At 56.0% G+C, this 22,173-nt stretch overlaps 3 protein-coding genes across 7 annotated transcripts in view; 2 read left to right on the top strand and 1 right to left on the bottom strand.

The window, feature by feature from the left end:
- ASCC1 (activating signal cointegrator 1 complex subunit 1) overlaps window positions 1-13,092 on the top strand; it is a 40,386-nt gene extending 27,294 nt beyond the window's left edge. Inside the window, exons 10-12 of one of the 3 annotated variants that reach the window (XR_010610798.1) lie at window positions 10,124-10,262; window positions 11,507-11,667; window positions 12,613-13,092. Coding sequence is in view for 2 of the 3 variants with exons in the window: in XM_065671060.1 (XP_065527132.1) it covers window positions 10,124-10,237 (114 nt within the window). In the remaining variant the exon portion in view is untranslated. Of the gene's footprint in view, window positions 1-10,123; window positions 10,763-11,506; window positions 11,668-12,612 lie in introns of those variants that run through there. The other 2 variants (XM_065671060.1, XM_065671058.1) reach the window with 2 other exon arrangements.
- On the bottom strand, window positions 597-21,576 carry TYSND1 (trypsin like peroxisomal matrix peptidase 1). 3 transcript variants are annotated; one of them, XM_065671055.1, is made up of 4 exons: window positions 20,555-21,576; window positions 20,344-20,477; window positions 20,072-20,257; window positions 19,581-19,981 (listed from the first exon to the last, which is right to left on the bottom strand). In XM_065671055.1, the coding sequence occupies exons 1-4, from the start codon at window positions 21,559-21,561 to the stop codon at window positions 19,770-19,772; spliced, it is 1,539 nt and encodes a 512-aa protein (XP_065527127.1). In that variant the 5' UTR covers window positions 21,562-21,576; the 3' UTR covers window positions 19,581-19,769. The 3 variants fall into 3 exon arrangements, with proteins under 3 accessions (XP_065527128.1, XP_065527129.1, XP_065527127.1); XM_065671056.1 differs by lacking the exons at window positions 19,581-19,981; window positions 20,072-20,257 and adding an exon at window positions 597-796; XM_065671057.1 differs by lacking the exons at window positions 19,581-19,981; window positions 20,072-20,257 and adding an exon at window positions 6,856-6,989.
- Window positions 13,784-19,145, top strand: SPOCK2 (SPARC (osteonectin), cwcv and kazal like domains proteoglycan 2). The gene is made up of 10 exons (XM_065671051.1): window positions 13,784-14,019; window positions 16,339-16,384; window positions 16,666-16,780; window positions 16,872-16,974; window positions 17,054-17,162; window positions 17,239-17,358; window positions 17,446-17,664; window positions 18,171-18,233; window positions 18,356-18,493; window positions 18,594-19,145. The coding sequence occupies exons 1-10, from the start codon at window positions 13,804-13,806 to the stop codon at window positions 18,737-18,739; spliced, it is 1,275 nt and encodes a 424-aa protein (XP_065527123.1). The 5' UTR covers window positions 13,784-13,803; the 3' UTR covers window positions 18,740-19,145.
- Window positions 21,577-22,173: the final 597 nt, after the last annotated feature.

The following is a 22,173-nucleotide window of genomic DNA, read 5'->3' as shown; positions in this document are numbered from 1 at the left end:
ATATTCTGGAGGGCTTTTTTATTCTTGTCAGAAAGATGTGCAAAAATCCAGTAACCTCCAAATGTCCCACTTGTATTTGTTTCTTAGTTTGCAGAATGACTCTCACCATAGCAACTAGGGTTTGGTTTCCTCAAGCGCATGAATTTTCATAGATTTGTGGCAGAGGGGAGTGGACCCAAAACTGTGAGCTAAAGTGAAGGTTTTGCAGTGGCAGGAGCACCACTAGATTTGATTTATGAAGGAGGGGGACCATGGAGGGAGAGGAACTCAACTGAACAAAAGGCTGCACCTGACCCCAAATAGTTTTATTTACAAAAAAACAGGCCTAATGTTAATTTAGACTATTGCTGAATGTCACCCTCCCCACTGCTGCATCACCCTCTGGCAGCTGAGGTGGCTTTGCTCCAGTTTCATGAAGATACAAGGTTTTCATGGCAACAGGCAGAAGAAGGATTGGCTGCTTCCATTTTTGCAGAGCTCAGCTGGAAACCTTGTACCCTTCCTACCCATGGAGGTCAGAAGGATGTTATGGGCAGAATGAATGAAACAGGCTTCTCTTAGGTCTGCAGAGAAAACCCAGCTAGGGAGAGGCAGGAAAATTGCACTTACTAGTAGGAGGGAACAGAGCTCCAAATAATCTCGAGAAATCAGGCAGAAACGAACGGGCTGCTGTGAACAAGTGCAGGTCCAGGAGGGAGTAGTGGCATCAGTGCAGGATGGAGAACTGCCTCAATACCAGCCCCGCAGGCTGGGGTTTGGGTTATGGGGGACTGCTTCAGAGCACAAGCTAGTAAGTCTGTGGAAATAAAGAGGCAAATGTCTGTAACCTAAACCTCTGACTATACTTAGCACTCAGCCCTTAACTGAAGTATTTGTCCAGTTTGGGGCACCATGGATGGGCCAAAGAGCCCAGAAAGCAATGATATGGTAATCAGAGGACTAGAAAATACCTACGAACTGAGGCTGAAAGACTTAAAATTGTTTGGAGGCTAATAAAGGGAAGGAGGAGGATAGCTCATAGGCAAAACTCTTTAAGCATGTGAAAGCTTTAGTAAGTAGTGGATACTCTGTCCTCCATTCTCTGGAGGACATAAAAATGGGCTTAAATTGCAGTAAGAGATAAGGTGTTAGGAAAATCTTTGTAATGGGAAAGGTAATGAAGCATTGCTCTAAGGACCTGGAAAAATGGGGGTCCCAGTTGTTTTGACGAAGCAGAGATGTTAGTCCGGGATCTGCCACCAATTTGCTTCACCTGCCTTGGGGAAGGAGAGGACAGTGGAGAGAATGAACTCTTTTTGTCCTTTCTTCAGTTTGTCACTTTTATGATTACTACATGAAATTGATGCAAAACACCCATGAGATGACATTTGTGAACCTACAAAAAGCTTCTTGGCATTTACGTTGCATTTACTTTGTCTCAGTAAAATAGAAACGTAAAAAAGAAACCTCCCATCATGCACACCTAGGGTCTTCCTCCCTGAACTCCATACATGCTTCTTTCTCTTACATTGGTGGTACTTTTCCAGCTAGAGATGGTTATATTGTTATTGTATTCCAAGGGATGGCACCAGTGGTTTAATCAGAAGGCTTCTTCCTGTGTTACAGAGGAGATACCCCTGACTACCATCCTGTGTTAGGCTTGTGCTAACCTAAGATGCCTAACCTAACTTGTCTGTAATTTCAGGTCTTGGTGGTTTGTGGCAAAGTTTGTGGATATATATGATTCCAGAATTAGCAAGCTGAATGCAACCGATAAAGGACTTAGTGCTTTGCTAATGGTAACAGATCAGCTGCACTCCCAAAAGACAGACAGTTGGGACTTTTATGACCATATTTTCTGCCTCCTGAAGTCTGCATGTTTTATTCATCTTAAGGGTAAAAAGCTTCTTCCTTCTTCCTGAGGTGAAAGGGCCTCTGCTGCCACCTTTTAAAACCTGCCGGAGGTCGGAAGAGGGGAAGGGCTGTTCCTTGCGTTATCTGGGTGGAAGGACTCAGTGCTATATCGGTGATGGAGAGACACTCCAGAGCCAGCTGCACACTTGCAGAGCAGAACAAACGTTCTGCATACACCCACCAAGCTTTGTGGCTGATGCTTGGAGGCCTTGGCACAGGCAGTGTGCCCATGGTGATGGACCAGGTGACAACCACCTTCTCTCTGCCCTTCCTAGCCCTCTCTTCCACCCTTGCCCTGCCACTCTGCATGACATCTTAATCCTGTAACACCTATGCATTAGTGGAAGGTGTTGGATGCCCAGCCAGTGGTCCTTTAAAAAGCCATGAAGAGGAAGCAGTTGCTTCTGGAGAGCAGGGTGGGGAATGCTGGAAAGAGCCACCTTTCTGGATGAGTGCCTGTCTGCCTGCTTTTCCTACACTTCTCATGCATTATAGCTGGCAAGCTTCCAAGCACAATTAAACCTCTGACAGATAATCATTGATGAAGTGGTGTCCCTAGTGAATAATACAGGAATCAGGTATTTCTCTTTTGGCACCAAACTGCTTCAGAAAACTTATTTTGGAAGTGGAAAATAGAAGAGAAAAACCTATTAAGTGAACAAACTTCCCAGATCTTGACACATTGCCCAGTTGTGTCTCATCTTCTGGGAGCCACCAGGGGATTTGGTTTGGGGATTTTCTGTAATAGTTTGGGCATGTTTAGGTAGTAAATGGAAAAGGTTTTGGTGCATTTCTCAGGATGAGGAAGAAGGAGCTCTGCCAGCATATACTGCAGCCTTGGAACTGGAACAGCTTCTGACGTTTCTTGCTATGGATGTAACAGACTTCTGTAGACCCCTGGGGTGGTCAACAGGGAGGTGTTGGGAGTGTAAATCTGTAAAGCCAAAATGGGGCACAGGCAGGCTGGCCCTTGAGGTCCCTCATTTGCCAGCAGCTTTCCATTGCTGAACTGTGTTCACAGGTCAGCCTGCCAAGGAGGAACAGAGGTGCTACTCAGACCTGAGAGGCCCTGACAGGTCTATGTGGGAGGTCACAGGAGTGAGGCACCTTAAGCAGGCAGGTGGGATCCCAAAAGCAGGATTGGAGGCTGTGGTTCATGCAGGAAAGGTTAGTCAGAATGGCTCCAATGGATAGGTTGCTGAAGTTCAGCGGACTCTTCTTAGAGTCCATCAGTGTTTCAGTTACTTTCACATTTCTATATCTTTTTATTATTTTTTAATCCATCCGTATTTTTTTGCCGTCAGTAACCTTTTCTCTATCAATCCTTTAATGCTGGTATCAGCTTTGTAATACAGCAGTTTGTCAGTTAGCGCCTTCATTGCTGTAACTGTCCTGAGTACCACAGTTGTGCTTTAGCCAGATGATTTAGAAGAGCAGTTGTTTTCTGCTCTTCTGAATGTTTTCCATCCCAAGCTGTGGATGTGTTATAAAAGCACTCAAATATGTCATTCCTCATGAGTTGAAAAAATAGTCTGATGTTTGTTCGGAGAAGTCACAGCGCATGGTCTTGATCCTGTCTGAGTCCCTCCCCTCCCATGTAGTGTAAGATAGTGCAAGAAGGGTTTGGGGAGTTGGGATCATGCTCTGCTGTGAGTACCACCAGGAGTATCCAGGGGAAGGTGTAGAGAGTCTGAAAACAAAGGTTTCATTGCTCCATGTTGATGCTCTTCAGAAACGATGCTTAATTTTTCTCCATGCTTGTCAGCGGGTGCTTGGGATTTTGTTTGCTTCGCTTCTCTGAAGGGGGTAACAACACCATAGCATGCTGATTTCTCATGGAAAAGGACTGTCCATCCCTCCCAGCTTTCTGAGTTTGTTCCTTCATTCACCACTGCTCCTGATCAAGACATGCCAGGGGTAGTGGGTGCTGCTGGGTGAATCGGTGGCTCTTGTCACTGTGTGCAGAGCAGACGAAATTGTAAAGCCTGCGGCTCCTCCGAAGCTTGAGTTTAATCTGGTTTGAGCTCTTTCGGTTCTGCTCTCTGCTGCTGGACCCTGATTCCTGGTGCGATCTTGCGTAGCCACAGTGCTGGGTTGCCTGTCAAAACCAATACTCCTGCACATATTTTGCCGTGGAGGCAGAGACAAGTGGTGATCAGCCTGTTTGTAGGACTTCCTGGAGGGGATCTTTTGGTGCATAAACACTTTCAACCCGGGTGAAACAGAGGAGAAGGGATTGCTGGTGTTCCATCCTCAGTGTGGACTGTGTGGCAGGAATGACTGAGCTCGGCTGCAGCCATAGGTTCCTGGAGCTGTGAGCTTCTTTCTTCCCGCATTTCAGAAGTTGTTAATTTCTGTGCTCATTCCAGATATGGAAAATGGAAAACTGTCTGCTTTCAACTCCCTGCTGAGAGCAGACAGGTTTCTTAGGCTGATTGGTCACAGGCTAATGACATTACATGCCTCTGCTCGCCTGCAGCGCTGATTCACCAGGGACAGTTTTGTACTGTTAATCTATAATACCCCTACCCTAAGGCACTGCTTTCTGTGGCTGGAGTTCACAACAAAGTGAGCTCCCCGCAGACTGGGGGGTATGTGTGTGTTTTATCCTGTGATGCATTTTATCCTGTGATAATGCTGCTCTTTGGTGGTGGTTTTTAATTGCGAGGCACTGCAGTGAATCGCTGTTCCCTCAGCATTTCTGAGCACTGAGGTTCTCAGCAGAGCTGCTTGGACTTTTTATTAATTCAGGATGGGTCCTTTTTGGCTGACTACCATAGACGATGTAAGGCTTTAAAAGCTGATCAATAATCCTGATGGTAGCAGCAAAATCCAGGCCAGGCAGTGTGACTGCAAGCCAGAGATTACGTGAAGGAAGTTTTAAATACCTCTTACTCTCTTCCCTTGTCTGGACTTATTTTGTCCTCCTGCTGCCCAGTGCCTCTCCAGGCGAATCCGTTAATATTTCTCATGCTTGTTGAGCCCATGACAGGTGATTTAAAAGCGCTGGTTTTGTGTTGGCATCTCCACTCTTCGTAACCGGAGCTGAAACGCGTTGCCGCTGTCCTTACATGTATTAGCACCGTGAATTATTACCGTTGTTTCCAGGTTTGAACACAGAGGTGCTGTCTCATTCTGGGAGGGTTGTCTATGGGAAGCGAGCCCCCGAGGGTGGCTGTTTGACAAATACCTGCGCTCAGGAACACATCATTTAGACACACATTTTATCTGCTTCATTGAGGAATCATCCTCCTTTGCATTTGTTTCTACAGTGTTTTGGTAAAACTTAATTTACAGGCTTAAGCAAAAGGGAAAAAAAATGTATAAAAGATGCATCCATTGCTCTGCCTTTGATATGGAAGTTGTTGTGGTTTGGGGGCTGAAGTTTGTACTAGCATTTTTGGCTCAGCTTTGCAAGGAGAGAGTGGTTTGATGTTTGTGATTCTTTCTATCCCAAAATAAGTCTTCAGCCTCTGTCTGCCTTCAGAAAATGATTGCTGCACCCCAAGGGAGACCTTGGTGTGTAATTTGTAGGTAATAGAGGGGAACGGATCTTAGAGGAAGAAGAGTTTCCAACATCTGAACAGAATTGCCTGAAATGAGAGAAACTGGGGTGTTAGAAATGACAGGTGTGCTGCTGGCTTTTCGTGGCTCAGAATTAATTACTTTTGGGGGAGAAATGGAGAAAAGCTTGCTTTCTGGGAGCTACCACAGGGCTGCCTGCCTTTCATCATTACCTGCATGGTTGTGTCCTTGGACCCGACCCCCAGAAGGCACAGGGAGAAGGAGGAGCGCTTGCACGTGTGGGTCTGCAGTAGTTTGCAGGCTGACCTATGAACTATTGGTTACCCATGCATAAATAAATTCCCTCTCTCAGGGGTAGCGGCTTTCACAGAAGGTGCTACACCTGCAATCCCTGCTATCCCCTGCATGTCCTGGGATGCTGCTCCTGGGAGGATGCTGCGCTGCTCGCTAGGCACCCGCTTCCTCCCTGTGGGAGATGCTGTGTCCTTCTAGGCAATCTCGCTGTGCAGTTTCTGAGCCTTTTGAGCCAAAACTGAGCCTGCAGTTTTGGCTGTGTTTTCAAAAGGAGGGCACATCTCTGGCACATTTGCTTAGAGGTGTTTGGCTTGGGGTTATAAGTTAACAATGCTCTTTCCTTATTCGGTTCTAATTTAATTTGGGAAGGCAGCTGGGAGACAGAGGGCACTTAGTCTGGTAAGTGCTATTCTCTTGATGGAAGTTAGTAGCTTGCACGGCGTGTATGGTGTTGGCTTCATAAGCTGACCTTTACCTCCGTCAGGTTCATTTTCATTTATAATATTAAAAAAAAAATAAAAATCCCCACCTCCTCCCCTATGCTTTAAGCAGTGGGGACGTAAATCCTTCAGTGGTTTTGGATTTATAGAATTACCGTGCTTTTGCTGAGCCTCACGTCCCACTCCAATCAAATGACACGGCTTTCGGTAACCATGCTGGTGATTATGTTTTTCCTCCCCCCCACCTCCCTCCTCGCTGTTCCTGATCTGCACCTCCTCTTGCTCTTTGCAGCCTTTCTGGAGAAAGGTGGGCCCTTGGCACCCATGGGAAAGGGCAGGAGATTGACGAGCAAGTGTTAGGGTTGTCAGCATTTGCGCACGAAGCATAACAACCTCCAGGTATCTTCTGTCCTGGCCCAGAATAAAAAATGCTAAAGTGCTTTTATTGGAGGCATTTCATCAGCAGTGCTACAGGCCTCCTCCGAAACCAGAGCGTTTCCGTGGTGGCTGGGGAAAGGGGGGAGATATAAATATCTTTCTCAGCTCTGCTTGGCTTCTCCCCAAGATAAATAGAAGTGAAAGTCGAAAGCAGAGCCTTGGCCTTCTGAAATCATTTCCCAAGCCCCTGGGGACCCAAGCACAGCATGCTTTCATGATGGGAAGTCAGCTCCTGATGTTTTGGGGGTCTCAGAGGATGGTGTTTGAGGGGTCTCCGTCCCTATTGCCTGAGGCAGATCTTGGCCATACAGTGGCTCAGCTGTGATCCCCAAACCTGCTGTCCAGTGGCTTCTGTTGTGGAAAGCCTCAGGGAGCAAAGGAGCATCAGTGAGAAGCCAGCTTGAAAAGAGAGAAAAAAAAGTGTCTGTGGTTGTCCTCTAAATCTTGTAGCATGTTTACTCTCAGAAAGTACAGCTACATTACCAAAAATCAATAGTTCTAGCAGCATTCTCCCTGGGAAACACATACACACTCGGACACATGAGAGGTCGTGGGTCTTAAAAAAGCCAAGGGAATACAAAGTGCTTTGGTACAAGGGTTTTGCTTCACTTTCAGCAGTGTACAAATGGAGTGCCCTTGACCTGGGCAGTGTCTTCTGGGATTTCCTGACTGTCTTTCTGGTCCAATGTGCCTGAGGCTGTGCGAGGCAAGAGGGGGAGGGTTTGTCTTATTAACTAATTTTTGCTTTGAAGTAGAATCATAGAAGTACATGTGTTTTGTAAGAAAAACAGGTTGTGGTGTGCAGCAATAGTATAAACAAGTATTTGAAAGACTCTTCCTTTGGCTGTTCTTGCATAAAGGTTTGACTTCCAGGGCTGCTGGCAGGACCAGCACATCCCAGCAGTTCGTTGTTTTCTTCATGCTTGCAAAGCCTTCATTCTGCAGAAATAAATGTGTCTCATCCCCCTTCTCTTAAAAAAAAAATCCTTTTCAAATCCTATTATCACCTTGCTTCATGGCGCACCTACTGTTCCCTCTATTAGGAGTGGAGAGAAAGGGCTTCCCTTTTTCCCGGATGGAGAGTGCTCTGTCAGGGAAGGAGTGTGGATTTGACAGACAGGTGTGAAGGTTTGGGGTGGGTGGGCACACTGGGAGCAAGCACTGCAGCAAGCCTTCAAGAGCTGGAAGTCATCCTTCCTTCTGAGATCAGTGAAAACAAAAAGAGAAGGCAGGCCAACCCCCCTGCCTTTTTACTACCATCTCTTATTAATGAGACATTTTATCCTAAGTCATCTAACGTGAACTACGCAGGCTTTTGGGAACATAATTAATCTTTAATTGTATAAATCTTTAATTGTATCAAATGGAGTTTGCATGGCTGTATAATTTCTCTTCTCTCTTTTCCTCCTCTCCCTGTTTGGGATGCTCCCTTAGTACAGCTTCTTTCAATAGGGTGCCCTGCTTTAGAGTAGTGGCTGCATGGAGCTGTGCACACAGTGCTTGAAGCCCAGCTACTGCAGTGGGGCCACTTGCTGGGACAGGGACCTGCGTGACTCCTGTGGTGGTGCCTAGCTCATGCCAAGTACGAACTCAGAAGAGCTGGCAGTGAATTGCAGCTTACTATGAGTCTGAGTGATTAGTGATGAATTACTTCAGGCCCTGTGGAAACTAAGTCCTTGTGCTAGAGTCTTAAGGGACAAGTGTGACCCCAAGGCACACCCCAAGGCACGTTGAGCTGTGGGGAGGTGCAGGTGAGCTGGAGGCTTCCCACCACCTCTCTTCATCAGGCATACTGTGACTGAATGGTCCAGTGCAGAGAAACCCCATTCTTTGCGGTGTTTGTGCTAACCCAGAGGCTTTTTGCAGAAGCAGTTTGGGGTTGACTGCCTGTGCTACCACACAGGCAGATCCAGGAAGGAGAGAGTGGTCCCTGGCAGGTGGGCTGCTGGCAGTAAGTGCTCTGCAGCACGTCTGACTGCAGCTGCAGCCATTTCAAACTGAAGCAGGGGCTTGGCAATCACTGAGAACTGGCTCGGCACACATAAATACCCCTTGTCTTCCGAGATGCCATTCTGACTGTCGTGTGTCGATGAGGAATTGCTGGCCTCAGCCAAACCCTGAGTGGAGAGCAGTCTGGATAAGCTGGCAGTCTGGAGCAAGGCCTGGATTCATCATGGTGCCTGATGTCTGGTCTGTGACCCACTTACCTTGGTGGTGCTCCCTGGCCAAAGCCCTGCTTGCTCTGTCCTGAAGATGGGCAAGGAATCACTTTCCCTAGGGCACTTTTCCTTTGTGGACGAGTGACAATGAAACCAGGAATTGTCCTGAAAGAAGTCTAGCTGGTTCCCTTGTGAAAAAAAAGAGGTATTTGCAAAATACAGTACCCTTGGGAGACCCAACAAAAGAGCAGTTGTGCTCAAATCAGTCCAGGCAAGCCAAATGCCTTTTTGGAGGAAGTGAAGTACAGCCTTTCAGATGCTAACTAGGTATTTGGAGTTTCAGTCATTTGCTGTATGGAGGAATTGATGCACCATTGGCTCTGGGAGGATGCCTTGTAATTAATGCATTGGCTTTTGCTGGCCATTAGCCTTAGCGTTTGTGCCTTCTGTAATGGGAGGAAGGGGTGTGAGACTGTCTTGAACTAACGCCTGCAGGGACAGATAGAAAATTCAATAGGAGACAGATGGAATGGACATTTCAGAGATCTCAGCAGTGAGGAGATGTCACTGCTCAGGCCCTCGGCGATTCACAGTGCTCCTGTTAAGGGAAGTTTTGAAACTAGCATCTTCACTGAAAAGCTTTTCCTAAGGCACGACTGATGTTTCCAGGTAGAGCAATTTCCTGTGTCTTAATGGAATAGGAGGATTACTTTATTCTTGGACACAATACCTTACTAGCAGTATTGCTGAACTTCCCTGTAAGAAATTCTGATGTCACTTTTTTGATCTGCTTCATAAACTGGATTAATCAGCAGAGACACGCCTCCGGGTCCCTGAATTGGCTTGCTTTCATTAATTTGCCCTCAAGTCTTTGCTGAACAAAGAAGGATTTGTTGAACAAAGTGGGGTCAGTCCTGGGATGAAGAACCTTGCACCTCTAGCCTGCTAGCTTGAATTAGAACTGAGCCATAACTGTTAAGTCGTATGTCCTGTGGCTTTGTAAAAACACCCTGGCCTCAATCCCTGCTCCTGTGGAACCTGCGACCTCAAGAGACACCTGGGAGTGATGGCCTTCAGGCTGGTCAGGAGCTTCCCCAAGCTCCCTAAATGAGGCACAGTCAGAAAGCAAGGTAGGGAAGGTGTGAGCAACTGCTGCTGTAGAAAAGAGGTGTTCATTTCATACCCTGATTGCTTTAAAGGCTAAATGCAGTCTTAAGAGGGGGCAATAATTTGAAGAATACTTTAATTAAAGGCAAAACAGGTCTATGAGTAGAGGGGTTTTGCAGGGTCAGCTCTTGTGAGCAATCCCTGGGCCAGGTAGAGGTTGCATTTCTCTAGGTGCCCCTCAGATGTTTTTTTTCTCCTCTCTTTCAGCTCTTCGAGAACTTCTACTTTGGAGAGGTGCAGCTGGACTCAGTGCGACTTTCCCAGAGGTTCTCCTCAGATGCCACTGGCTACTACGCAACGTCTGGGCAGCTGATGTTCTGAAACAGCAACGCGGGTGCTGCAGCAGGTTCACTCTGTGCAGAGGCACATGTTCTTCTGTGAAATGTTTTTATGAGACACGAATTTTGGATAGGAACCTGGGAACTCCAGCAGGAATGCCTCGTCACTCCTCGAAAGCACGTTGCGGCTGGGAGCCATGGCATTCCCCTGGAGCTTTTCCTACACATCCTGCTTGCCCTCCCTTTTGGGGGAACTGGGATCCTTCCACCTCCTTTCCCCATTGGTAATGGAAATGTTGCTAAGGTGCCCATGTGATGTCTGTGGCCTGTTTGTTTTCCAAGAAAACAACTAGAAAAACTGGTGCAGGTGGCTTTTGGGGCATCGCCGGTGTTTAAGCATAGCTTTCCTTCAGAAGAAGGAAGTTTGTTCTTGAAATAAGTATTTAAAATCCAAGATTGATCCCTGGAGCATGATTTAAGGATATTGAGGTCAGGCATTGCTTGGATCTCCAGCAGTGTGCCTGTGTAATGTAGATCTCCAAATAAAGTAATTCCCTTCAAAAGCAAAGTGTTTATCTCCTGTTGCATTGATAGTTTCTGTAATTAAACTTCCAGCACACAACTATGTTAATAAGAAAGCATTTATGGTAGGGGCTTTTTCCAGTGACCGTTTTGGAGCGTGTCAAAAAATACACGCCTTGTAGGTGGTTCCTCTGTTAAAAGGAGTGCAAAACCCTTTGATACCATTGTGATTATTTCAGAGATCTGAAGACAACTGTTTGCTCTTGTAAATCAACATGTTCAGTAAGAACAGCAACACAAGCTTTCAACTTGCCTGAGGATGAACGGTGTGAAAAATGGAAGATGCTGGTGTTTAGTTGTTCTGCAACAACCTGGCAGTGAACGGCGGCTGCTACTGCCCCTTCCTAGTTGCTGCCATGAATGTGTAATTACGCTGTCATCAGAGCAGAGAGTGTGTTATGGGGCTGCTCCCTCAGCACCCACTGGTTTTAGTGATTGTTTGTAAGAGGTTTTAATCCCATCTCCTTCCTCCCAAAATGAGTTGGTGTGGCCATGCTCTGACTGCATGCCTGAGCAGCAGCTGGAGATGGTCAGGATTTGGAGTGGCTTTCTTTTTTTCCCCAAAATGCGTTGCCAGTTGTTTCCAAGACCAAACCGACTATCTCTGCCTTCAAGCCTGCTTGCCAGGATATCAAGTCATATGTGGTTGTGCTGGTTGCCTTTTACTGTGGCATCTGTGCTTGCACCCAATTACAGCCATGGGGCTTTTTGTCTCTGCTTTTTCTTGCAGCCAAATAAATGCCTTTGTGCTCTCAAAGTGAAGGAAGACAGGTCACTCGAAACCGTTTCCTCAGCAAGCAGAGCACTGGCATGCTCACTAGCAGCCCGATGCAGGGAGGTGCTGAGAGCACTTGACACCAGTTTCTGTCATCTTTCCGCCAGCCTGAAGAGGTACTCAGCAAATCTCATCAGCCACCCAAAGAACAGACCTGGGAGCTACTCGCACAGCCACCAGCTGTGCTGCCTGTGCAGGAAGAGAGATACACCTCAGAGAGCTCCTGGGTGATTCCGAGCTGTTGTTCACTGGGGTGGGCGCGCAGTGCAGCTGGCCTTGGGAGTGAGCCCTCTCACCTTCCTAATGTGGGACTAGCTTTGACCTTCCGAACAGTATCTTGGCATGGAGCCAAACACGACTTTTCTACAAGGAAGGGGCTGACCTAAGGATACTCCTCCACTTCCCACTAGTGCAGACATGTTTTAAGGACAATTATTTCTGTGAGCATTTGGAAGTTGGTTGCATTTCGGTGGTAAGCGGCTTATCCCGCTGCTCTAGCCTGGCACGGCTAAATTTGTTTCACACCCGTGCTCCCGGACAGAATTAAGAGTTCTGGTCTTTTTCTCTCATCCATGGAGTCGTAGGTTAGGCTGAGATCCAGCAAACCATTGTGCATGTACTTAAATTCACACCTCGCTTGATCCCCTTGTATAATGTTAAGCACACACGTGAGTCTGGTGGAGTGGCAGCTCTACTTTGCTGGCAGTGCTTTTGAAACGAGCACTTACACGAATGAAGGGGGCAGAGTTGAGTGTTGTATCCCCTCACCCTTACACAAGGGAGCTACTCACATAAATAAAACACAACTACTGCTATTTGGGGGTGGGGGCCAGAAGAAAATATACCATGATGGATTATCATCTGTCATTGTTCATAAATATAATTAAACAGTTCCATACTGAGCATGATAAAACTGGTTTATGCATGGTCCTGCACCAATGAATTGAAATCCCATTAAATCAGGCAGTGTTACAGCTTTGTAAGATATAATCTGATGCTTTAGAGCTTGCCTAAAATTTATTGAAACTGAAATCTGCTGCTCCGCTTCTTTTCCCACCTAGGCTGCATTGGAGGCTGGCCACCCTGCTGGCAGATCCCTGCATCCTTAGTGCACAGAGGAAGTTGCTGTATGCCATCATTTTGCTCAGCAGCAAGACTCGTTGGAGCCCAGGTCAGGAGCACAGTTCATCATTAACCATTAAGTTGAAAATAACAATTTTCTTAAATCCAGCTTTATTACCAAATGCAGCAGCCTCTGTGAGGGTCAGCTTTGCTGCTTCCATGGCCTCTAGCTGCTGCTTCTCCTGTGAGGAAATGTGCTGTGTTTTGTCTCTATCCTGAGCATCCTTGCAGAGAAGAAAAGCCATGTGTGTGCTGGGAGCTCCCCAGCTGCAGCTGCAGCTGGAGTGAGCTGTCAGCACCCTTCCTTGCCAAGCCTCAGCAGAGATGTCCCTGCAAGTGGCCCCATGCCCACCCTGCCTGCCTGCCTGCCTTCCCTGGGCTGAGAGGAGGGAAGCCCCAAAAGCAGTGGTGTGAAACTCGCCTGCCTTGATTTGCTTTGTGGCGTCCCTCGGGGGTGGGATGGATATCCTTCCTGGAGCCCCAAAATGCAGTGCTGGGGTGGCCAAGGGATCACAGGGTGGCATGGCAGTGATGGGGTAAAAGATGGGGGGTGCAGGGTGGGGACATGTCAGGGACAGAGGATAAAGGGTGAGAACAAGGGCTGGAAAATGGGGGAATAGAGGGTAGAGTTTTGGTGGGGATGGAGGGCAAGGGCTGCAGGGTGGGGGCACGGCAGGGTCAGGAGATGCAAGTTGGGGATTGCAGGATAGGGACATGGCAGGCACCGGGGGTGTGGGATGGGGACGACGTAGTAGGGACTGGGAATGCAGAATGTGTGTTACACGATGGAAATGTGGAAGGGATGGGGGGCGCGCTGTGGGGACGTGGTAGGGACCAGGATGCAGGATGAGGGATAAAGAATGGAGATAGGGTAGGGACCGGGATGCAGCCGTGCCGTGCCATGCCTTGCCGTGCGGTACCGGCGGCTCCTCCGCCCCGGTGCCGGCGCGCAGGTGCGGCGGGCGCGGCGGACGCCCCGCCCCGGCCCTCCCGCCGGTGCCGCCCGGTGCCGCCCCGCGGCCGCACTCGCCGCCGGCGCCTCCCCGTGCGCACCGCACCGCACCGCACCGCACCGCGCCGCGCCGCTCCGCTCCCGCCGCGCCGCCCGCTCCCCCCGGCGCTGCGGCAGCATGCGGGGCTGCGGCGGGCGCCGCGCCCTGATGGCCTTGCTGGCCCTGCTCCTGCCCGCTGCCGCCGCTGCCGCCGGGCCCGCCGCCGGCCCCGCCACCGGCTCCGGGCCCGCCGTGGCGGGGGAGAGCCCCGGCAATTTCATGGAGGATGAGCAATGGCTCTCCTCCATCTCCCAGTACGGCGGTAGGATCAAGCACTGGAACCGCTTCCGAGACGTGAGTCCGCGCCGGCAGCGGGGCGGGGGTGGGGGGAACGGGACGCGCCGCCGGGCACCGGGAGCCCCCTCCCCGCCCCGCCGCTGCGGTTGCCGCAGCACGACCCTCCCCCCGGCGCCAGCTCCGCCGCAGGCGGCCGGGGGTGCTCGGCGCTGCCCGCGTCCCGCTGCCTCCCGCGGCGGCCGTGGGCGGCTGCCGGCCCCGGTACCCGGGGGATGCTCGCGGCACGGCAGCGCCGAGACCACCGTGCCCATCGCCAAACCTGGCGCGGCTAATGCCAAGGCCACCGTGGCCAGGGCTTGACACCAAAGCCAATCTCGCCAGGGACCTGGATGTGCTGTCCACTGCACCGCATCAGGGCAGCAGGCAGAGGCACAGGCAGGCCCTGCCTACCTTTCGCGGGGGCTGCGCCCTAGCCTCAGCCCCTCGGTAGGAGCGCAGCGGGGGACAGGGCACCTCTGCTCCGCGCTCCCCTGAGCCCTGCGGGGAGCCGGGGCCGGCTGTGTCCCGGGGGATGGCGGTCCCGGGGATGGAGGACGCGAGTCAGGGACCAGGAGGATGCAGGCACCTCCGGAGCGGTGGCAGGCGACGGGCACATTCGGTTCTGGATCCCCTAACCCCGAGCTTTTACACAGCCCCTCGGTGGCATCTGTTTCTAGCCCTTAATTTTCTGGGGCACTTGGGACCTTTCCTGGGCTTATTTTACACCTTTGCCCCCATGTCACACCCAGCTCGTGTCGGGGGGGCGACGTCGTTGCAGTCTCAGCCAAGGGGGGTCGTCCAGGGGACCTGCGGCAGCCGAGGGAGCGGGGAGGGGGCACACATCCGGCCCCTCCAGTCTTTGTTCAAATGCGTGTGCAGGTTCACCTTGGAGCAAGGATGCGCTGCCGGCAGATGTGCCCCACGACCCCCCCCCCCCCCCCAGATAAACCAGCTAGGGGGACAAAGCACGGGTGAAGGTGCCTGGGATGGGCTAATGCCTCCCCGGAGACCTCCTCCAGCAATGTATCCGGCTGGGCAGCGCAGCACTGGGCACCCGGGACGTCAGTCGCCTGCAAAATGCTCGAGGGGGAGCACATGTGGATGTGCCCCCATGGCACTGGGCATTTCCGCGGCATTTGGGGCTGAGAGACCCCTATCCGCGGGTGCTAGCAGCACACATGGGGCCTGCCTAGCTGTGCCAGATCTCCTCGGGTCCAGGGGTCTGTGACATTGCCGATGGCTGGCGTGGATTAATAAGCAAATCCCGTGGATTTATGTGGGTTTTGGCCAAGCAGCACTGGAATGGGGGGGGGGGGGGGTGCGCGACCCGCGGTGCAGCGGGGAGGAGGCCAGCGGCTGTGCTGGGAGCTGCGCTGCAGGGAGCTGCTGAGCACCGCAGTGTTACTAATCACGGCACGGGAACGCGGCTATCGATTGCAGTGCAAACACTGCTGCGCTGGAGCTAGAGACATCCCCTCCGGAGCTGCCGCTCATTCAGGCTGCCATCCAAACCCCTGCCTGCCCTCCCCAGAGCTCCTGCCTTATCACAAAACCCACTCCAGAGCATCCTGTGGGGTGAGCAATGCTGCTTGGCAGGAGGGTTTGAGTCCCCCACTGCTCCTCCTGGCTCCTGGGATGCTTTCAGGGCCCCGGGGGAGCAGCCCTGCCTCCTCAGGCAGCAGCATCCATCTAAGCCTGTTCCTGGGCTTGCTATGGAAAAAAACAGGCAGCAGCACAAGGACTGCCACAACGCATGGATCCTGTGGGGCCTTGCTGGGCCCCAGGGGGATTCCTCCACCTGATACCTTTTCCATCCCTGTTCCCTGCATTTCCTGGCTGGCCAAGGGATGGTGGGGAAGGTTTTACCCTCTATAAAGGCTCTCCAGGATTACAGGTCTTGAGTCAGAATGGGGGTGGGTGACTGTGACATCTGGGGGTGAAAGGACCTTTGAGGACCTGCAAAGGTCAGGGTGGTGAACTGGCACAGTGCGCCCATCACCGTGGGCTGGGGCCAGGAGCAGAGGTTTCGGGCTGTCCCGGGGCTGACAGCGGGCACTCTTGCTCTCTCTCTCTTTTTTCCGGTGTCGGCTGGGCCATCTCGCTGCCGTGCTGCCAGGAGGTGGAGGTGAGCATCCGGGGGCCGCTTTGCCCTGGTGCAGCCTGCTTGTGAGGGGGAGGCTGCTCCCCACCCCTGCTTGCTCCCCTCCTGGTGTGGGGGGGGTGTGCAAGGTAGGGGAAGCCTTGCTGGGCCGGTGAGCCCAGTTGGGTGGTGGCACACCTGGCCTGGTGTCACCTCTCTGGCCACCTGCACTCATCCAGGCTCTGCCCCCTTTGCAGGACGATTACATCAAGAGCTGGGAGGACAACCAGCCTGGGGACGAAGGTACCACTGGGATGGAGCTGGGACAGGTTTGGGATGGGGCACATGGGGCTCGGTGCCAGCCACCATGGCTGGGGGAACGCTTTCTGCCCACATCCCCCAGGCTTTTTCCTTCCGGCTTGGAGCATCACTGGGGCTGGTGCATGCCGGGAAGCGGCAGCTGGTGCTGGGGTGCTGCCCAGCTGCGGCTTGAATGGCACTTTGTGCCAGGCCGGCTGGTGGCCACTGCTGCTGGGCTCCCCTGAGGGGTCCCCACCTGCACCTGCCCCTCTCTGCCCCCTCAGCCCTGGACACCACCAAGGATCCCTGCCAGAAGGTGAAGTGCAGCCGGCACAAGGTGTGCGTGGCGCAGGGCTACCAGCGTGCCATGTGCATCAGCCGCAAGAAGCTGGAGCACAGGTAGGAGGGCTGCAGGGCCAGGGCTGAGCCTCTGGCTGGGAGAGGTGACGGTGCGGGCCCGGCGCTGACGCCTGCCTCTCACCCCACGCAGGATCAAGCTGCCCAGTACCAAGGCGCACGGGGGCTGCAAGCCCTGCCACGCCGCGCCGCTCGCCGCCGTCTGCGGCTCCGACGGCCACACCTACAGCTCGGCGGTAAGGATGGCGGCGCCTGAGCGCAGGGAGGGGGGCACTGCTGTGTCCCCCCCGCCGATGTCCCGCTGCCACCCCGCAGTGCAAGCTGGAGCAGCAGGCGTGCCTGGCCAGCAAGCAGCTGACGGTGCGGTGCGAGGGGCAGTGCCCCTGCCCGACCCCGCACAGCCCTGCCGTCGACAGCAAGCAAGGTGAGCGGTATGGGGAGCACCGGGGGGTGTCCCCGAGCCCTGCCTGGCCTGACACCGCACCCCGGGCCATTCCCAGAGCCATGCACCGGGCAGGACCTGGCCGACCTGGGCGACCGCCTGCGTGACTGGTTCCAGCTCCTGCGGGAGAATGCCAAGCAGAATGGCTCCGGCAGCCTCCCGGCCAGCCCGAGCACCGGTACGTGTCCCCGCTGCAGGGGAGGGGACGTGGGGCACTCTCCATGGGGGGGATCCTAGCAGCCATGGGCCGCATCCTGCCCCCCAGCGCTGGAGAGGAGCGTAGCAGCCAGCTGCAAGGAGGCAGTGGGGTGGATGTTCGCCCGGCTGGACACGAGCGGGGATCTCTTCCTGGAGGCGGCTGAGCTGGCTGCCATCAACCTGGACAAGTACGAGGTGTGCATCCGCGCCTTCTTCAACTCCTGCGACACCTCCAAGGACGGCCGCGTCTCTGCTCCCGAGTGGTGCTTTTGCTTCTGGAGGGAAAGTGCGTTGTGTCCTGCTGGGGCAGGGGGTGAATGCCTGGGGGGGGTGCTGTGGGGTCAGGAGGACGCATGCCAAGGGGTCAGGGTAATGCACATTGTGGGGCCATAGGGAATCCATGCTGTGGGGTTAGGGTGGGGGGGATGCTTGCCATGGCAGGAAGTGCACTGGGGGGATACGCACCGTGGCGGGGGATGCATGCCATGGGATTTAGAGGGATGCACACTGTGTGGTCATGGGAAATGCATGCTGCGGAGTTGGAGGGGCAGCACACTGGGGGGAAGGTAGGGGATGTGCATGCTGTGGGGTCATGAGGAAGTACACCATGGGTCAGGGGGGATGCAAACCATGGGGGGCTGCATGCTGCAGGGTCTCAGCGGGTGGTTGAGGGGGAATGCACACCATGGGGATGCACGCTGTGGGGTCAGGGGGCTGCCATCATAGGGCTGGCGGACGCCCACCCTGCGGGGCTGCACGGCCACCCTAAGAGGGCGTATGGGGGTGCTGCAGAGCCGCCCTGTCTGAGGGAGCTGGAGAAGATTCAGATCCAAGAAGCAGCTAAAAAAAAGCCGGGTGAGTGAGGGGTCCCAGGACCTTTGTCCCCTGGCAGGGCCCTGCATAGCCAGGCTGGGGAGGAAGGGGGCCCTGCACTGCATGTGTTTGGGTGGCCGTGCGGTGTCACTGCTTCCCTGCAGGCACCTTCATCCCCAGCTGTGACGAGGACGGGTACTACCAGCGGGCGCAGTGCGAGCCGGGCGGCGGCGAGTGCTGGTGTGTGGACCAGCACGGTGTCGAGCTGACGGGCACCCGCAGCCACGGCAGCCCCGACTGCGGTGAGTGCACGGAGAGGAGGCGGGGGGTGACCCCCCTGCCCGGGAAGGGGGTCACAGCCCCGGGGACCCGGCCGTGAGCCTCTGCCCCTCGCCCCGGCAGAGGAGGCAGCGGGGTTTTCAGGTGACTTCGGAAGCAGCGTGGGCTGGGAGGACGAGGAGGAGAAGGAGCCCGAGGAGGCGGGTGAGGAAGGCGAGGAAGAGGAGGGCGAAGCAGGCGAGGGCGATGATGGTGGCTACATCTGGTAGAGGAGCGGCGGAGCCTGGCGGTCGGCACAGCCGGGTGGCAGCCCCCCAGCTGGGGGTCCCCGTGAACCCCTGCCACCGGTGTGGCGTGGGGCGGGGGTACCCCCGCAGCCCTGCGTGGGATGGGGCATCGGGGTGCCCGCTCAGGGAGGGGGCGAGCGGGGCGGGGAGCTGCGCTTGTGCGAATCTGAGCTTTTTGTCTTTGGGTAAAGCCGAGCAGGCCGAGTGCGCGGCTGCGTGCCCTGCGCCCGGGCCAGCAGCGCTAATAAACGTGGGGAGAAAAGGAACAAAACCAACCCCCCCTCCATCGAAAACCTGCCCCCTCGCCCCGCATCCCCCTCGTGCTGTGCTTGCCCCGGCCCCCGGCGTTGTGTAGCGGCTGTGAAATAAATACCCTGTGCTGTGTCAAGCGCTCTCCTGCCCGTGCCTGCCCTGACCCCCTCCGTGCGCCCGGGAGGGGAGCCAGGGCTGGCGGGGGGGCCCTGCTCCTGTCCCTCAGGTAGGCTGGGGTGCCCCCGGTCTGGTCCCTGCATTCAGCTGACAGAAGGATGCAACTGACCTTCCTCCAAATATACTTACTCCCCACCCCAGCACCCGACCCCAGCCCAGCCCCAAATTAGCCCCATCTTCCCCCTCCGCAGGGCCCTGAGCCACAGCAGCACCCAGAACTACCATCTTTTCCCGATCCTGGACCCCAACCTATAACCCTTCCAGCCACGATCCCTACTCAATCCTACTCCTGACCCAGAACATCCCTTACAAGACCCCCCCAATCCAGCCCACATCCAGCCAGGACCTGCACTCCCCCCACCCCAGCTGCTCAGCACCACAGGACACCAGGGCCTCAACTCGCAGCATTTATGGCTCTGGAGAGCAAACAAAACAAAACAACCCCCGAGCTTCACCCCCCCAGTCTGGGGTCAGCAGCAGCTGGCAGGGGCTCTGCCTTTGTCCCCCTCCCCAGGATGCCCACCCTCCGCTGGGGTACAGCATCGGGCAGCGCCGTCCCGGTCACAAGCCCCCCGCACGGGGGTCAGAGCTTGCTGGGAGGCCCCGGCTGCCGCTGGAGCCGCCAGGCCGCCCGCACCCCGTCACTCGCCCTGTTGAGCCCAGCAAAGGCAGCGGGGTCCCCAGTGCGGCGGTAGTGAGCGATGGGGGGCTGCACGATGGTGATGGGGATACAGAAGTTGAGGTGGGGGTAAGTGGATCCCACACCGGTGTCCCGGGTATTGCTGGCCACGATCCCTGGGGGGGGAGAGGGGTGATGCCCACGTCACCAGGCCCCGCTCAGGGACACACAAGGGCCCCCCTCACCCACGGGAGACCCCGGCTTACCCAGGAGGCGTCCGCTACGGGAGGAGACGAGGGGGCCACCGCTGGAGCCCCCATGGACGGCGCAGGTGGTCTGCAGCATGACGGGGCGCCCGGCCACCACCACCACGGCCGACAGGACTCCCACTGTCACCGAGGGGCCGCACGCCCGCCCCAGCGCCCCGAACCCCACCACGCTCACCTCCTCCCCTGCGATGATGAGGCAGAAGCGCGGGGCAAGGGGGTGATTTCCCTCCCCCTCCGCCCCCCCCACCATGCGTCCCCTGGCCGCTTACCTGCGAGGAAGGTGTCTGCCGGGCATGGAGGGATGAAGCCGGGCACGCTCTCCTCCAGCTCCACCACCGCCACGTCGAAGGGGGACGACTCCTCGGTGGTGAACACCACGCGTCCATTGAGGCCGGCGGCGGGCCTAGGGACACGGGACGTGAGCCGTCCCGGCAGGGGCACACGGCGGGGGTCGAGGTGGGGGCACGCCGAGGCACTCACCGGCCGGGGCCCGGCGCCGGCGTCACTCGGAGCGGGCCCCCCGCCTCCACGACGTGCCGGCAGGTGAGGAGCAGCCGCGGCGCCAGCAGCACCCCCGAGCCCCACGCCGCCCCGCTCTCCACCAGCGCCACCCAGCCCGGCGGGTCCCGCCCGCCGCCTGCCGCCACCCGCCCCGGCACCGGCGGCACCGGCGGCACCGCGGCACCGGCTTCGCCCAGGACGCTGGCGCTGCTGCGCAGGATGGCGGCGAGGGAGCAGAGCAGCGTGAGCCCGACCCACTCTGCGCCCTTCCAGCAGAAGGAGGCGGCGATGACGGCCACCAAGCGAGACCCGTCGGGCGAGGGCAGGAAGGCCCCGCCGCCCTCGGTGCCGGGCAGGCAGCGCGCGTCCGTCAGGATGAGGGCGTTCTCCTCGCCGGCCAGGTTGCTCACCACGCCTCTGCTCAGGGTGTTGAGGAACAGGTCGGGGCAGAGGGCGCCGAACGGGGACCCGCAGGCCAGCAGCCCCTCGCCCTTGCGCAGGCAGCCGGCGCTCGCCCGGGCGGTCCAGCCCCCGCCGGGGGTGTCGAGGCCGGGCACCCGCAGCCAGGCGAACCAGTGCAGGGCCCGCGGGTCGTCCCCCGCCGCCTCCCCGCCGAAGCGCCACTGCTCGGCCGGCCCGAAGGCTCGCCCCAGTGCCTGCCGGAAGGTGCCGCAGGGCACCAGGGCCAGGAGCCCGGCCTCATGCCGCTGCAGGCCGCCGGGCGCGGCTTCAAGGCCGAGGGCCGGGGAGCGGCTCCCCGCCGGGGGCTGCAGGACGAGGATGCGCGGGCAGGGCCGGAGGGCGGCAGGCAGCAGGGCGCGGGGCTGCGCCCAGGCGGCGGGGCCGTCCCGCAGGAACGGGGCGAAGACGGCGCCTTGGCACAGCACGAGCGCGGGGCCGCGGCTCAGCACCACACCGCTGCAGCTCCGGGCGCCGTCGGTCGGGCCGGACACGCTGACCACGCAGCAGACCCGCTCCTCCGCCATGGCGGCGGCCGCGGCGCGGGGAGGGCCGGTGCCAAGCAATGCAACGCGGAACGAGCCGGCCCCGGCCGCGCCGACACCGCCCCCCCGCGGCCCGCAGCGACCGGGAGGGCTGCGCCGGGCCCCGGTACCGCCTCCCGGGCAGGGGCCGGGCCCCCTCGGCCCTGGGCCACGCCTCTGCCCCCCCCCCCCCGCTTATCCGTTCCTGCGCTACCGGTCGGCCCCGGGCCGGGCGCTGGCCTCGGTTTCTCTGTCCCCCGGCACGTGGGCGGGTCCGGCTCTGCTCGCTTCACGGAAGTGCTCGCTCCCCGCTCTCCCCAGGAGCAGGAAATGTTGTTGGCACAACGCGACCCTCGTCCGTGCGCGCTGGCACTCCAGTTGCGGGGTGACGAAGCTTCTGCGCTGCGGGCTTGCTCGTCCACAACACGAAGGAGCACCAAAGCTTCGCCTTCTCTGCCAAAAGAGGTACCAGTACCTGCAGAATCCCTTCAAAGAGCTAAAACTCCGAGAACCCTGAGAGTAAATGGCACTGCAGGCCTCAGTGCGGGGGCTATTGCACCGAGAAGAAAGCCCCTGCTTGCTCCTGAAGCCCACCAGCTTTGCCGGTTACCAGCC

The sequence above is a fragment of the Lathamus discolor genome, chromosome 3 (genome assembly GCF_037157495.1).
Source record: "Lathamus discolor isolate bLatDis1 chromosome 3, bLatDis1.hap1, whole genome shotgun sequence".
NCBI lineage: Eukaryota > Metazoa > Chordata > Aves > Psittaciformes > Psittacidae > Lathamus > Lathamus discolor.
Note: the sequence above shows the minus strand (reverse complement) of the source record. Positions and strands in the feature narration are given on the sequence as shown.